The sequence below is a fragment of the Dipodomys merriami genome, unplaced genomic scaffold (assembly GCF_024711535.1).
Source record: "Dipodomys merriami isolate MVZ:Mamm:240054 unplaced genomic scaffold, mDipMer1.0.p SCAF_354, whole genome shotgun sequence".
In the NCBI taxonomy this organism is placed as follows: domain Eukaryota; kingdom Metazoa; phylum Chordata; class Mammalia; order Rodentia; family Heteromyidae; genus Dipodomys; species Dipodomys merriami.
The window spans coordinates 349,891-365,100 of NW_027205093.1; the positions used below are offsets into that span (position 1 = coordinate 349,891).

The 15,210-nt window shown below is 41.8% G+C and overlaps 1 protein-coding gene across 3 annotated transcripts in view; it reads left to right on the plus strand.

The window, feature by feature from the left end:
• Positions 1–15,210, plus strand: part of Rprd1b (regulation of nuclear pre-mRNA domain containing 1B) — a 51,615-nt gene that overhangs the window by 27,437 nt on the left and 8,968 nt on the right. For all 3 annotated transcript variants that reach the window (XM_069988327.1, XM_069988328.1, XM_069988326.1), the window contains exon 6: positions 2,863–3,038. In XM_069988327.1, the coding sequence (XP_069844428.1) occupies positions 2,863–3,038 (176 nt within the window). The remainder of the gene's footprint in view (positions 1–2,862; positions 3,039–15,210) is intronic.

Sequence of the window (15,210 nt, forward strand, 5' to 3'; positions counted from 1 at the left end):
CTTATTGAAAATTGTCCTTACCTCCCCCCAACATCCCATTCTTTCTCCTTGACCTTATTCTTTCATGTAATTGCAATCGCATATACCATCATCCTTCCAAATTCAAGAGAAAGAAGTGTAGATATTTGTTAGGCCTGTTGGAAGGTTATACAAAGAGGATTGATGCATTTTAAAGCCTGGATGAAGTAATGTAATGTGGGAAGAGGCCACGGTGGTTATGGGCAGTATAGGTAGCTCTGAAGGTTGCTGTGGAAGGAAAGAAGGAAATAGGCAATGGTTGAGGATGCTGGATTGTTGGAAGACAGAACTGTATGCTTATGCTGGTGGTGATGTTGTAGAAGGGAAAGAGAAATGAACCAGTCAGGGAAATGGACTTGCACAGAATTGAAGTTTTTGGGCCAATCCCAGGGTTAGGCTACTGTAGGGATCAGAGCTGCACATAGCCACAGGTAAGTCTCCAGTTGAAAAGCTTGCTTCTACATTTGGACTACATTTTTTTTTTTTTTTTTTTTGGGTCCAGTCGTGGGGCCTGAACTCTGGGCCTGGGCACTGTCCCTCAGCTCTTCAGCTCAAGGCTAGCGCTCTACCACTTGAGCCACAGCGCCACTTCCGGCTTTTTTCTTTTTGCTTATGTGGTGCTGAGGAATCCAACCCAGGGCCTCAGGCATGCAAGGCAAGCGCTCTACCACTGAGCCACCTTCCCAGCCCTGGACTACATTTATTTTATAGGTGATTAAATGATTTTTTTCCAGGTTGCAATTATTTGGGCAAATGATTTATTTGAAATTGATTCTTTAAAGATCCCAAATCTTAAACATCAGTGTTTTCCTTGCCTTTTTTTTTTTTTTTGCTACAGCCATACCAACATCTTAATGAATTAACCATTTACAAAGAGTAAACTGTTTACTAAAGATAATTAGTCTAGCAATGACAAAGCTAAAACCAGTCTGTGTACTGCAGCAGCTTATCACAAACCACATCATCTATCTGGCAGAATAGGGTTTGCAGCACTCTAGAACCAGACTGTCTCTTTCCTTTGGGCTCCCTTTTTCTTCTTCCCAAGGAGGTGTTCTCACCAAGAACATTTTAATTTTTCGTTCTCTATCCCAATAAACAGAGAAGTACCTGAACCAGTTTAGAACCCTCAGAGATTCATCTCTTGGTATTAATGATAAGAAGGCATATTAGAGCCAGGTGACTTCCAGATAGAGATACTGTGTTAGAAACTTATTTTTGTTTGTATGTATGTATTTATGTATATATGTATGTATGTGTGTCAAGGTGTTTGCCTAACTAGGTACCTTGTCTACCTCTGAAGCCAGGCCGCCAACCTTTTTGGTTTTGGTTATTTTTGAGGTAGACTCTTGAATTTCTTCTGGATCCAGTCTGGTATTAAATGTTCCAGTTTAAACTTTTTGCATAGATGGATTAGCAAGCCCTGGCCACCATGCCCAGCTTATTAGTTTAGATGGGATCCTACGAACGTTTTGTACCAACTGGCCTTTAACTGAGATTCTTTTGATCTCTTCTGTATCTCCCAAATAGCTGGGATTACAGGCATGAACACATGGGGAACTGTTAAATTCTAGTCAGTTGAAAGGTTGCCAAGGTTTCTTACTTTTGCCAGCCTGGGACAGACATTGGCTGGTAACTCATTTTTAGTTTTTCTGTGTAACTGCTAGAGAATCTGGTTCTTTGTTTCAAAGCACCAACCCATTGTTTTGATTGTTGATGGCCTTTTAAAATAATACACATTGAAAGTTCTGATCTCACCACCCACACATTTGTAATTATAGCAGTTCTTTATAAATACAGACCTTCCTTTTGTTTCTTAGTTTCACCTGTAGAGCCTTTTTTTAACCACTTCTTTCCAAGAACATCCTTTCTTGTACTTCAGAATAAATTTTGTTGTTTTTCAAATAACAAGATGGAGGCCATTAATTGGATATAAAGTTGGTCCTGTAGGTAATGACCAATACTTACGAAAAAAATGGAACAAAAGGTAGAATACTTGTAGTACAGATGGGCACTGCTTTGTGAAAGGTTTAATTTTTGTATGTGTTTATGTAAAGTGTATTTCTACTGTGAATCATGTTCAAAAACATTGAAAAACTTCTGTTCTAATCAGATCTGTATTTTGTTGAGTGCTAGAAGAGAGCTCACACCCAGGCTCCAGGCTCACAAAGGTGAATAGTCTTGCAGGTGCAATTTAGAGACCACATGTTGAACCTGTCACATAGCATTTGTTTCCACACCCAAGAAATGAATGCTTGCACTTTTACTTCAGAAGAATGTTTTAAAAAAATTATTGAATTAATATAAACAAAAGCACTTGAATTTCTCAGAGGCAAGGCTAATTATTTCACAGATGACCTCACATATCTTTCTACTTATTTTGTTGCAGTTTTTATTTTGTTAAAAAATAATCGCTGGGTGCCAGTGGCTAATGCCTATAATCTGAACTGTTCAGGGGATCTGAGGATCGCAATTCAAAGCTAGCCTGGGAAGTAAAGTCCGCCAGACTTTATCTCTAACCACCAAAAAGCTGGAAGTGGAGCTGTGGCTCAGGTGGTAGAGTGGTATTCTACATCTTGAATTCAAGCTCCACTACTGGAAAATTTTTGCTAGATTTTTTTTCCCCTGTATAGTTGCCTTATTTCAGGTAATTTCAGAAATGTTCTGCTTGTTAGAGTGAAAACCTTTGGATTTCTTGGCCAGCCAATTCATTTAGGCCTGCAGATTGTGGCTTTGTCTTGGACCCTGTATGATTGAGAGACTGTGAAACCCTCCCCAGAAATGTTTGCAATTGTACCTATGTGATTTGTATGTTGTCTCTGTTTTTTTGGTCTCATTTGTACTTAGACAAAGAGGCAGCTGAGCGTCTTTCAAAAACAGTAGATGAAGCATGTCTGTTACTAGCGGAATATAACGGGCGCCTGGCAGCAGAACTGGAAGACCGCCGCCAGCTGGCTCGGATGTTGGTGGAGTACACCCAGAATCAGAAGGATGTTTTGTCAGAAAAAGAGAAAAAGCTAGAAGTGAGTACATTGCCAAGCATGAGACTGTCCAGGTCTCCCTTCCTGTAGCCCACATTGGGCACTTGTCATTATGTCCCCACTAACAACATTTTTATCTTGTGAAAATTCACCAGATGGGAATATCCACCAGATAACTAATTACTTGAACCTACTTAAAAATCAAAGTCAGGTTTTGATACATCCAGAAAAGAAAAAAATGGAATTGTAGAAGAGTATGATTTCTTAATCACAATATTTAAGATCTTAACATTGCTTTAATGTTGCATTTTTAAAAAATTTAAATCAGGGCACAGAAAGGCCAGAAATCCAAAACATTTATTTGGTTACATAAAAAAATGCTTATGTTGTTTTAAGGCTTATTTCTGACATATACAGATGACAGTAAGTCATCTGCCTCCAAGCTCTGTCTCTGTCAGTTCTAAAATGTCACAGTTCTCAAACTATTGAGAATGAACTCATCCCTACCTGAGTGGCCTCAGAAGGGAGTTCAGAAACATTCCTTCGCCATGTAAGTGCAGACTGGTTTTAACCTTGGGGCTAGTCTCTTGGGAAAACCAAGCTAGCAGTGTGAACAGTTGAGGATTTTTGCATGTACTGCAGTTTTAGGCTCCCTTCATTAGGGGTGTCAACTCCACTTGGTTTAACGGGTTCATGGAAAGAGTGGTAGTCAGTGTTGTGTGAGGGGAGGACAGGTTTGAGTTGGAGAGCCAGCAAAATGATATGAGTCTGCTGAATAGATAGTGGAGTGGGAGGGCCACCTGCCGCTCCCCAACCCCTCCAAACACATTCTTTGGCTCACTGACCTGGCTCTGGCAGAGATTGTTGAATCCGTCACTTCACAGTCAGCTGACTAAGAGAAGAGAGGTGAGTTAGGACGTATTTACCATATCCTTACCTGCTGTGGTGGCAAGTGGCGGTGGGGACTTGATATTCCTAGCCAGCTTGAATGTGGAAGCTGGGAAATGGCTGTAGAAATAGCATGGCTTGGATGTGGAAGTCAGCACTGACCAGAAGTCCTACAGGGAGTTTCCCAGGCAGTACCAGGTGGTCATTTATCTGAAATGCTCATCTTTCACAGAGGAAGCATTTTAAGTCCTGTACTCTGGGACTAATAAGAGAGTGTAATTAATGATTCTGGTTGTAAGTCACCATGCCATCTGTTGAACTGCCCCTTGGCGACACATTAAGGGCTTTCTCTGATCTGTCAGACATTGATTATCATGAGCAGCTGTTGTTGGGTGGAACGTGGCAAGCTACCATAGAGGACAGAGTCTTTGAGAAGGAGACTGTTGGTGGAGCCAGTTAACTCTTCGTTTTGCATTCCATCCATCCCCGTTGCATTTTTCTGTCTATTTCTTGGAACTGAATCATTCTAGTTTCTGTGGAAACAGTGGTCACCGAGGCAGGCAGGATTCAAGATGTGGGTCTGTTAGGTAGCCACTTTGGCCCACATTCCTTACCAGCATATTCAGTGGAATGGCATTGAAATCCTGTGCTTAAGAAGCAGAACAGGAAGGCCCAGACACTGCAAAGCAGTCTGAACTTAGAGTTCCTGTCCCAAGTTACATTCCCCAGCAACTTAGGTAGAACTATTCATTATAAAAATAGAAAGGCTAGGCACTGGTGGCTCATGCCTGTAATCCTAGCTACTCAGGAGGCTGAGATCTGAGGATTGAGGTTCAAAGCCAGGCTGGGCAAAAAAGTCCCTGTGAGACTCTTCTTCAATTAACCACTAGACAACCAGAAGTGGCACTGTGGTTTAAGTAGTAGAGTGCTAGCCTTGAGCTGAAGAGTGCACGGACAGTGCCCAGGCCCAGAGTTCAAGCCCCATGACCAACCCTCCCCCCCCCCCCCCCAAAAAAAAATAGAGCAGATTTTTTTTTCCCTTTAAAAGCAAATGAGTGGCTGGGCACTGGTGGCTCACACCCATAATCCTAGCTACTAAGGAGGCTGAGATCTGAGGATCACGGTTCAAAGCCAGCCCATTCAAAGCCAGCTGGGGCAGGAAAGTCCATCAGACTCTTACCTCCAAATAACCACCAGAAAACCGGAAGTAGTGCAGTTGCTCAAGTGGTAGAGAACTTACCTTGAGCTGAAGAGCTCAGGGACAGCATCCAGGCCCAGAGCTTAAGCTCCACAACCGACCAAAAAAAAAAAGCAAATGAGTGGCTAAAACATGACATGTTGAGAAATGGTTTTAGTTCTTTACACATGCTTAATAAAAATGTGAAGAGTCTGCTACAGAGTTTCACATCTTGTAATGCCTGGTCTCATTCAATTATGGTCCTGTGGTGCTGATAAAACTTGCATGTTGTATGCACTCCATGTCTTTTTTTTTTTTAATTTTTATCTTATTGCAGAGATGCTGTATAGATGGTCTTATCCTTTCTTTTTTAAAACTGGATCAGAGGGCTGGGAAGGTGGCTCAGTGGTAGAGCGCTTGCCTTGCATGCATGAGGCCCTGGGTTCGATTCCTCAGCACCACATAAGCAAAAAAAAAAAAAGAAAAAAAGCCGGAAGTGGCGCTGTGGCTCAAGTGGTAGAGCGCTGGCCTTGAGCTGAAGAGCTGAGGGACAGTGCCCAGGCCCAGAGTTCAGGCCCCACGACCGGACCCAAAAAAAAAAAAAAAAAAACTGGATCAGAATGCTAACCTTTATTTTTAATCCTGTCATTGCCTTTAGTATATAAATATATGCCATTCATAAGACTCTTTGGAAATGTGGTTATATTCTTTTGAATCTATTTCTTTTTTGGTCAGTCCTAGGGCTTGAACTCAGGGCCTGGGCTCTGCCCTTGAGCTTTTTTCACTCAAGGCTAGTGCTCCACCTCTTTGAGCCAGAGCGCCACTTCCAGTCTTCTGGTTGTTAGTTGGAGAGAGAGTCTCAAGAACTTTTTCCTGCCTAAGCTGGCTTCAAACTGTGATCCTCAGATCTCAGCCTCCTGAGTAGTTAGGATTACAGGTGTGAGCCATTAACTGGAACCCGGTTCTCTTTTGAATCTTTTTTCCTGAAAGTTGTACTTTGTTAACACTTAGGTTTATATTTTATTTTTTTAAGGGTCTACCTTTAGGTAACAAGCATTTTTTTCTTTTACTTGAAAATTTTATGTTTTGTTTCTTGTGACTCCTAAATCTTGAAGTGTAGGGAGTGTGCTAGTTTAGAGCCATGGATGTAGAAGAGAGATTGTGTTTCAGGGAAATCATATGCTGGTGTAAACTGTGTTAGTAAACATAAAACCAAGTTGACTGATGATTCATAATACAGATTAAGGAGACAGTTGACAATTTTGGTTATGGTTTAAGCTATCCAAACTTCCCTTTTGTAAAAAGGAAATAGCAATTGAAAGAGAAAAAAATATTTATAAAAAGGGAGCAGGCTAACTGATCCTCACAGGTTGTGAAAAAAGGTAGAGTGTATGGAAGGAAGTGTTGGAGACCACCAGTGGGGAATTAGGGTCTCTACTTTAGGGGGCTGCTTATATGTTCATAGGTGTACAAGGGTCATGTAAATGTGCAAGGGTTATGTAAATGTGCAAAGATGAGCAAGGTAAGCTTCCTCTCAAAGATCTTACCTTTCCTCCAATGGGAAGAAACTGCAGCAAACAAGGAGTTTCTGTGGAATATGAGAAACCACATTAGGGAAGCATTTGAATTTACTGTGTCTAAACTGAAACAGACCAAAAAGAAATTATTAAAGAAAATTATTAAATCTCAACAGTAATTTGATCTGATACAAACAAATTAACAAGTGCATGGATTGATGCCATTTACTTTCAGCTAGTCTTCCAGGTTAACTATTTGGTAGACCTCAAGGTTTTCTACTTTATGCTATTTGTCCTTTTCTTTAAGTAGAATCATGGTTTATTTGAGATTATAATCTTGTTTTTAAACCGTTCTCTTATTGGTTATCATCATTGGGTCACATTGGCCTACCACCTTTCCCGTAAGCTCTTAGCAAGGTTACAGGAAAAGCTGCTGAAATCTCTTTGTCATGAACACAAGAAAACACAGAAATGGAAAAGAAGATATGTGGAAGCAAGCACAAATAGCCACCCAGAGGTGAGGTTAAGGAACGTGGGCCCTTGGAAGATTGCTCAAAAAAGTAAAGCCTCCAAATGTCACTTTTTTTTTTTTTCAAATCTGAGTGGGTTATACAGAGTTCTTGTCAGTTTGGATAAAGTACAGTGAGGGTATGTTTATCAGAGTGACCAGGGCAAGGAAGAGTGTGTGTGAGAAAGAAAAACCTATTTGTGCCATTACTAAAGACAAAAATCAGAAAGGGTCTAGAACTTTCCATTTTATCTCCTCAGTGTACCAGTTCTTTCCACACAAAGATTATTTCCCACATAGGCAAGAGCTCTAAGAAATGTATTCCAGGCTGCAGATTTGTTTGTGGTTGAGGTGAAATTCATATAGCACAAGATAATCCATTTTAAAGAGTGTTCATATCAGTGGCCATTAGCACTCATAGTATTGTGTAGCTAATTAAATCTAGAAAGTTCTAGACATTCTCCTCACCCCAAATGAAAACTCCATCCTTAACTCCCTTTTCCCCTTCTCCCAGCTCTTGGAAACAGCTGGTTTACTTTCTGTCTTGATGGATATGTCTATCTTTCCCTTAGCATAATGTTTTGAGTTTCATCCTTCTTATTAGCCTGTACTAACACTTTTTTCCTATTTATGGCTGAATATAGTATATATTAATAGTTATATAATCTGCCACAATTTATCCATTATCTATTGGAGGAGATTGAGTTATAACCAGTTTATATCTCCATTTCTTCACATCCTTGTAAATATTTGTTAGTATTTTTCTTTTTATTCCAGGCAATCTCATGAATGTGAAGTTGTATCTTCTGGTAGTTTTTGTTTTGTTTTGGGGAGGTACTGGGTTTTGAACTCAGGACTTTGCACTTGCTAGGCAGTTGTTCTACCACGTGAGCCATACCAGGCGCCCTTCTGAATTGTTACTTTGGGGATAAGATCTCATGTTGTGCCCAAGTTGTCACGGACCATCATCCTCCTGTTTACACTTTTAGGGTAGTGGGGTTGACAGGCGCATACTACCACATCCAGCTTTTATTTGTTGAGGTAGAGTCTTCTGAACTTTTTGCCTGGGATAGCCTGAACCAGAATACAAGCATGAGCCACTGTGCTGTCCTCATGGTTTTAATTTGCATTTCTCTAACTATTACTTATGTTGAGCATCTTTGCATGTGCTTATTGACCATTTGTATATCTTCATTGGAGATATGTCTGTTCCTTTTGTCTGTATTTTAATTAGGTTGGGGTTTTTTGTTATCAAGTTATTAGGGGTCTTCTGGATACTACATTTTAAGATACATGATTTGCAAATACTGTCTCCCATTTCTCTTTTTTTATATGCCTGCTTCCTTTAAAACATAAAAAGGGTTTTCTGTTTTTATTATTTCCATTTCGCCCCTTTTGTTTTTTTTGGTGTCACATCTCAGAATCTATTGCTAGATTTCAGGTCATGAAGATATATTACTACATTTTCTTCATTTAATTTTATCTAATTTGAGTTAGTTCTTTTTTTGGGGGGGGGGTCCGGTCGTGGGGCCTGAACTCTGGGCCTGGGTGCTGTCCCTCAGCTCTTCAGCTCAAGGCTAGCGCTCCACCACTTGAGCCATAGCGCCACTTCCAGCTTTTTTCTTTTTGCTTATGTGGTGCTGAGGAATCGAACCCAGGGCCTCAGGCATGCAAGGCACGTGCTCTACCACTGAGCCACCTTCCCAGCCCATTGAGTTAGTTTTATATGTGGTGTGAGGTAGTGAACCAACTTCATACTTTGCCTAACCAACTCCCCCAACAGTATTTATTGAAGAGACTGTTCTTTGCTTTAACCGAATGCTTGGCATTAAAAAAAAAAAAAGCCATAGTTAGCACTTGAGGGTCACCCTGTAGTCTCGGCTCTTCAGGAGACTAGATCAGAAAGTCTCATCTCTTTTTGCCTGGGCAAAAAGTTATCTAGACTCCTTCTCAATAAAGAAACAAAGCCAGAGATGTGTGGGTTTTATTTCTGGACTCTTAAATTATCCCATTGATCTATTATTTGTCTATCCTTCTGTGGCTTAGTAAGTTTGGAGTTGGGAAGTATGAGTCTTCAGACTTCATTTTTTCTTATCCAGTATAGTTTGGTTGTTGGTGACCTCTTAGGATCCCATATGAATTTGGAACTTGTTATTACCTTTCCATTGTGGGGGCCAGGGGGCGGGGAGGTCATTGGTATTTTAATGTGTAATGTTTTGCAAAGTATTGCCACCTTCAAAGTCTTAAGTCTTGCAATCCATGAACATGAACTGTCTTTCTGGTTGTTTAAATCTAACTCAATTCCTGCTGTAGAATTTTAAAAAGCACCCCAATGTACCAAGTACCAATGCACTTGACATTGGAAAGGCCTGTCTAGGTGCCACAGGTGTCAGAGATAACAGCAAGAGGGCAGCAGAACTGCCTCTCAGCTGCTAGTGTTAGCCTCACCTCCAGAAGGCTTGGGTGTACTGTACCCACATTCATTCAGCACAGTCACCAGGGTTCTGTCCAGAAAGCCTGCTTTACACAGTCAAATGACAGATGGAGGCTGTTTGTCTAGGTCAGGTGACTTTCAGGATTACTTAGCTGAAGCAATCTTCAAGGTTGCCTAGTTTTTCTGAATTTCTGAAGAAACCCAGACCAGGACAACAGAGCACATGCCTTAGGCATTGGACTTGTAATGTTCTTTATTAGAGTAGCCCAAGGTGAATTATTAAACAAGAATCTGTGGTAAAATGACTGGTAGGAAGATTGAAAGCATTACAGAGTAACCTCTCAACATTGGAGGGAGCCCACTCTGCCTTTTTGCTGTCCTTGCTGTGCCTGTGTTTATCTCTCTAGTAGCAGAGGAGAAATGGCTGCTGCTGTTCTTACCCAGGTGGCACCTCCCCTTAGGCTATAACGGATTTTCAGGAGTAGTTTTTGATTTTAGGCAACACAGCTGAGAAGGGGGAAATTCTCTAGAATTCAATATTGCCTTGTGACTCTTTGTATTTGTTTATATTGTGGTTTTAACAACTTGAGAAAGTCTTTGGCTCCAGCTGGGGTAGAAGGTACTAAACCAAACTAATGGCCGTCTGTTGTTTTGGGCAGCATCCACTACCTCCCCACAAGATGCAGATGGCTAGAAGCTTTTGTTTCTATAGTAAAACAGGCAGTAGGTGGAGATAGAGAGCTCCTGCTTATCAGTCCTGGAGTAAGTTCTCCCCCATCCCAACCTGATCAAAGCCAGTTATCTCATAGTCCTTACAGTAGATGCACATATGGAAGCAGGTAGTCTAATCCTGATCTGCACAGAAGAAAACTAAACTCAGGATTTATTACGATGGCTACAAAGGATGTCAGCAACAAGTTCAGTCTCCTGACTCTTTGCAGATGGTCATAGGGGTTGATGCTCAGATCCTTTCCCTCCATAGCAGGCTCTGGCTTGCTCACCCCTTTTCATCCCTGCTTGAATACAAGAGTGTTTTTCCTTCATGATTCTCCCCAATATGTCAGGATTTTAAGTTGCTGTGTGGTGCCCTGAGAGTGATATGAGACTCTGTTAAGTCCTTGAATCCCTTCCATTCATTCCAGTCTCAGCTGACCTTTATAATTCAAGCCAAAATTATACCTGGAACTTCTTATCAGGGTGCACATATATTTTTTGGTTTGTTTTTGGGCCCGTATTGGCGCTTGAACTCAGGGCCTGGGCACTATCCCTTATTTGCTCAAGGATAGTGCTCTACTACTTGAGCCACAGCTCCACTTCTGGCTTTTTGATAGTTAACTGGAAATACAAGTCTCTTATTGATAATGTCATCCTTTCTATCATTCTCCCTCATCTTTTCCAACCACATCCATATTTTCATGTAAACTTAGAATGTAACTTTGTTTCAACATGAAATCCATGATTTTTAACAAAAATTTGTTAGTGCCAGTCCTGGGGCTTGAAACCAGGGCCTGGTTGCTGTCCCTGAGTGTCTTTGCTCAAGGTTGGCTTTGAACCATGTTTCTCAGATCTCAGCCTAGCTACTCAGCCTCCTGAGTAGCAAGGATTACAGGTGTGAGCACTGGCATGTGGCTTACTTTTTAATTTTGATAGCACTGGGGATTGAACTCAGGACCTCATGCTTCCTAGGCAGGTGCCTTACAGCTTGAGCCACACTGCCAGCTCCTTTTTGAGTAGGTTATTTTTGAGGTAGGATCTTGTTTTAAACCGGTCCAGCCTGGACTATGATCCTCCACTTGTGATTCCCCAAGTCATTGGGGATGACACTACACTTAGCCACTGTGCTTTCCTCATTGCTGGAATAACCATCAGGATCTTCTATGCCCAGGCTGTTCTGGGATTGTAAGCCCCCCTTTTCTACCTCTTAAGTAGCTAGAATTACAGGCTTGAACAACCATGCCTAGCCTTGTAAACTTTTTTTAATGCCTGTTTGAATACTCATGACTGGATATTTGTTCATGATTTTTTTAGCATTACCCTCTGCTCTTTTTTGTGCACTCTATCCCTCTCCCCTCCCTCTCTCTCTCTCTACCTCCTTTTTTCCTCCTCTCTTCCTTCTCCTCTTTCTCTCCCCTCTCTGTCCACCCTCTTCTCTCTTTCTCTTTCCCCCCTCTGCATCTTCACTGCCCCCTCTTGCATCCTACCTTTCCCCTTTGGGCAAACTTTTTTGGAATATTTCTTTTCCATAACTTTCTATAAGTGGTTCTGTATGTATATGCAAATATCTGCTTGTGTTTATGAACACAGGAGGTCTTAGACATTTCAGGGGTTTTGCTGCCAATATGCATTCCTGTTTTGTGGTGCTTACTCTTTTTCAGAGCATCTTAAGCAATCTAGGACTTTACTGAGCTTTCATATACAACTCCAAATTAAGGATTAGTCTTTGTTTTCTGGAGGAGTAAACACAGGATGGTTTAAGTGGATAAATGAGGCTTTCTTTTGGCTTTTTAATGATCCTGTTTACATTTGAGACAGCTGTGGGAAGAGATAGCAATACTTATTATAACATGGACTTGAGTGAGCATAATTTTGAGAGCAAGGATCATATTACAGAAATCTGAACTGTAGTAACTGTTTGGACCAGTGGAGAGAAGACCTATTTTATCCAAAGTACATTCCGACTTGGCTTTTCTCTCCATTAAAGTGAAGGACATGCCGGGCGCTGGTGGCTCACGCCTGTAATCCTAGCTACTCAGGAGGCTGAGATCTGAGGATCGCGGTTCAAAGCCAGCCTGGGCAAGAAAGACCGTGAGACTCCTATCTCCAATAAACCACCAGAAAACCGGAAGTGGCGCTGTAGCTCAAGTGGTAGAGCGCTCGCCTTGAGCTGAAGAGCTGAGGGACAACGCCCAGGCCCAGAGTTCAAGCCCCACAACCGACAAAAATAAATAAATAAATAAAGTGAAGGACATGAAGTAAGATTAGGAACAGTCTTTTTCTATGAATAAGACAGAAATGTTACTATCTTGAGTTCACATGAAACCTCTGCAGATGAAGTCTGTGAGCCCCTGAGAAGTGCAGCAGACCTCCTGCAAAAAGGTGTCACCAGCGAGCTGCCCTTCCTGTTTTGCCTAACTCATGTTTGCTTCTTTATGTAGGTTCTTTATCTTAAATATCTTTAGGATGCTTCAGTTGATTGAATCATTAGCTACTTTTCAAACAGTAACGACAGATTTCAGCTCAACAGAAGTTGGACAATGGTTGTGAATGCACAGCCACCCCCAAGCTGGTTCTCCTTGTCCCTGTTTTTTGTTCCTTTCCGTTCTCAGGGGTGAAGCCTTACTAGGGGTTTCCCAGAAAAGAGTCAGTGATGATGAGCTGCATTGCCTGTTCCAGGCCTTTCTTGGCCTTCTCCATTCAGGCCACCATTCCTTGTAGCCTTCTATTTCTATTGTGATTTTTCATTGATAGAATAACAATTTTACCCTCATCAGGCTGCAGGTTCTAATATGCTGAATAACCTTTTGCCCAGCACATGTTCCTTTAGGGCCCATTTGTTTTCCTGTCTAGAAAAAGCCTCCTGCAGACTGGCTGAAGGTATCCCTCTCAGCATGGAGCTTGCTTTGCTTCTGCAGTGTTGGGAGTAGTCACATTTACACCAACACACCTACCCAGCTATCCTTGCTCATCTACCACCATATCCCCTTTTCCCATGAGGCCATGCTAGCTGGCATGCAGACCTGCATTCCTCTGAAATCTGTGTGCAGCTTCCCCCACATGGTCTGGCCTGTCTCTGGTCTCCCATGTTCTTTTAGGCCCTCTGAAGCTTTAACTATTATGTTTTGAATACTTGATGTACTTTTGGTCTACAGAAATTAAGAGAGGGAAAACAACTGCTGGTTCTCGTCTACTTTTTTGTCCCTCAGGATGCTTTTCTCATCTCAATCCTAGAAGTCTTGGCATGTCTTTAACCTTTTTTCTTACTTTGGACTTTTCCCCTAAGTGACATACAGTTAGCACCTGTATGCTCACAGCTTAAATAGTTTGGACACTTGAAACTGTATGGCCAAAACAATTTCGATTTTCTTCCATCATGCCCTAGCAGAGAGTGGCAGCACCATTCATCAAAATCAGATGCTAAGTCAGATTTACACACTTGTAATCCCAACACTCAGGCTGGGCCACATGTAGTATAACCCTTTCTCACCTACCTCCCCAAGAAACACCAGACTCTAGACTTGATTGATTTCTCCCATCTCCCCTTCTTTCTCAGAACGAGCTGTGACCTGCACAGATGCTTTGTCACCAGGCCATTGTGATTTTTGTTCCCTCATTTTTTCTTGAGTCTGTCCCCTGTCTCTACCTCTACCACCTTAGTTCACAGTGCCATTGCCTCTCTCTTAGATCCTGCTGCAGCTCATTTACTGTTATCTATCTGCCCTTGTGCCTGTAATCCACTTCACATAACAGCCTTCACAATGCAGCTCTGAGTGTGTCATGTGATTCTCCTGCCTAAATGTTTAAATGGCTTCCTGTTGCCTCTCAGATATGGGCCCAACCCTGCTCCCCCATTGGCTTGGCCCCAATGGGCTCATCTGCCAGGTATGTTCTAAGCATTGGTTCATTCTGGACTTTTTGTCCCAGAACTTATGTATGCTGTTTCCTCTGCCTGCTTGGAACCATTTCTTCCCTTACTATTAGTCCTTGCTCATCAGCTGCATCTCACACCCCTCTTCAGGGCCCACCCCTGTGAAGCCAAGTACCCCTTCCCAAACATACTGGCTCATTTAACTCCTTCCCTTCTCTGTTTCTCCCTCCTTTCTTCCTTCTTTTCCTTCCCTATATCCCACTTTTCAATTTGTCTTTTCTTTTTTTTCTCTTTGAACTTGTAAGAACATTTTTATTAGCATATATTAATTGTACAAACTAATAGGTTACAGTGACATTCTCATACATGCAGAAGTTTTTCCACATTGTTATCAGGGCATATTATTTACAGTGTGAGGTGTTTGTGGTATTTTCATACGTTGATATAATATGCTTGGATCATATTTACCTCCCTCTATTATTTCTTCTCCCTTCTCTCATCCCCTCACCCCTTAAAATTTTGGTGAACTCAGACTTGTACTTGCTCAACTGACACTCTACCACTCAAGCCATTCCTGTATCCTGGCTTTTTCTTGTTAATTGGAGATTGAGTCTCTAGTGCTTTTCTACCTGGGCTGGCTTTAAACGTTTTTCCTATAGATCTTTTGCCTCTTGAGTAGCCACGATTAAAGGTATGAGCCACCAGTACACAGCTGTAACTTTTTTGTGGGGGGCTGGTCATGGGGCTTGAACTCTGGGCCTGGGCGCTGTCCCTCAGCTCTTCAGCTCAAGGCTAATACTCTACCACTTGAGCCACAGCACCACTTTCGGTTTTCTGGTGGTTTATTGGAGATAAGAGTTTCATGGCTTTTCCTGCTTGGGCTGGCTTTGAACCCCAATCCTCAGATCTCAGCCTCCTGAGTAGCTAGGATTATAGGCATGAGCTACCAGCGCCCAGCTTCAGCTATAACTTTTCTTAACTGGGTTTCAATATGACCTTATCCTTCAGAGCACTACATCGTTTTTCATTGTTTGTACTCTTGCATTGTAATTATTTATGTACAAGACCCACATGTATCACCACTGTTGCTTGTCCGGATCTCCTG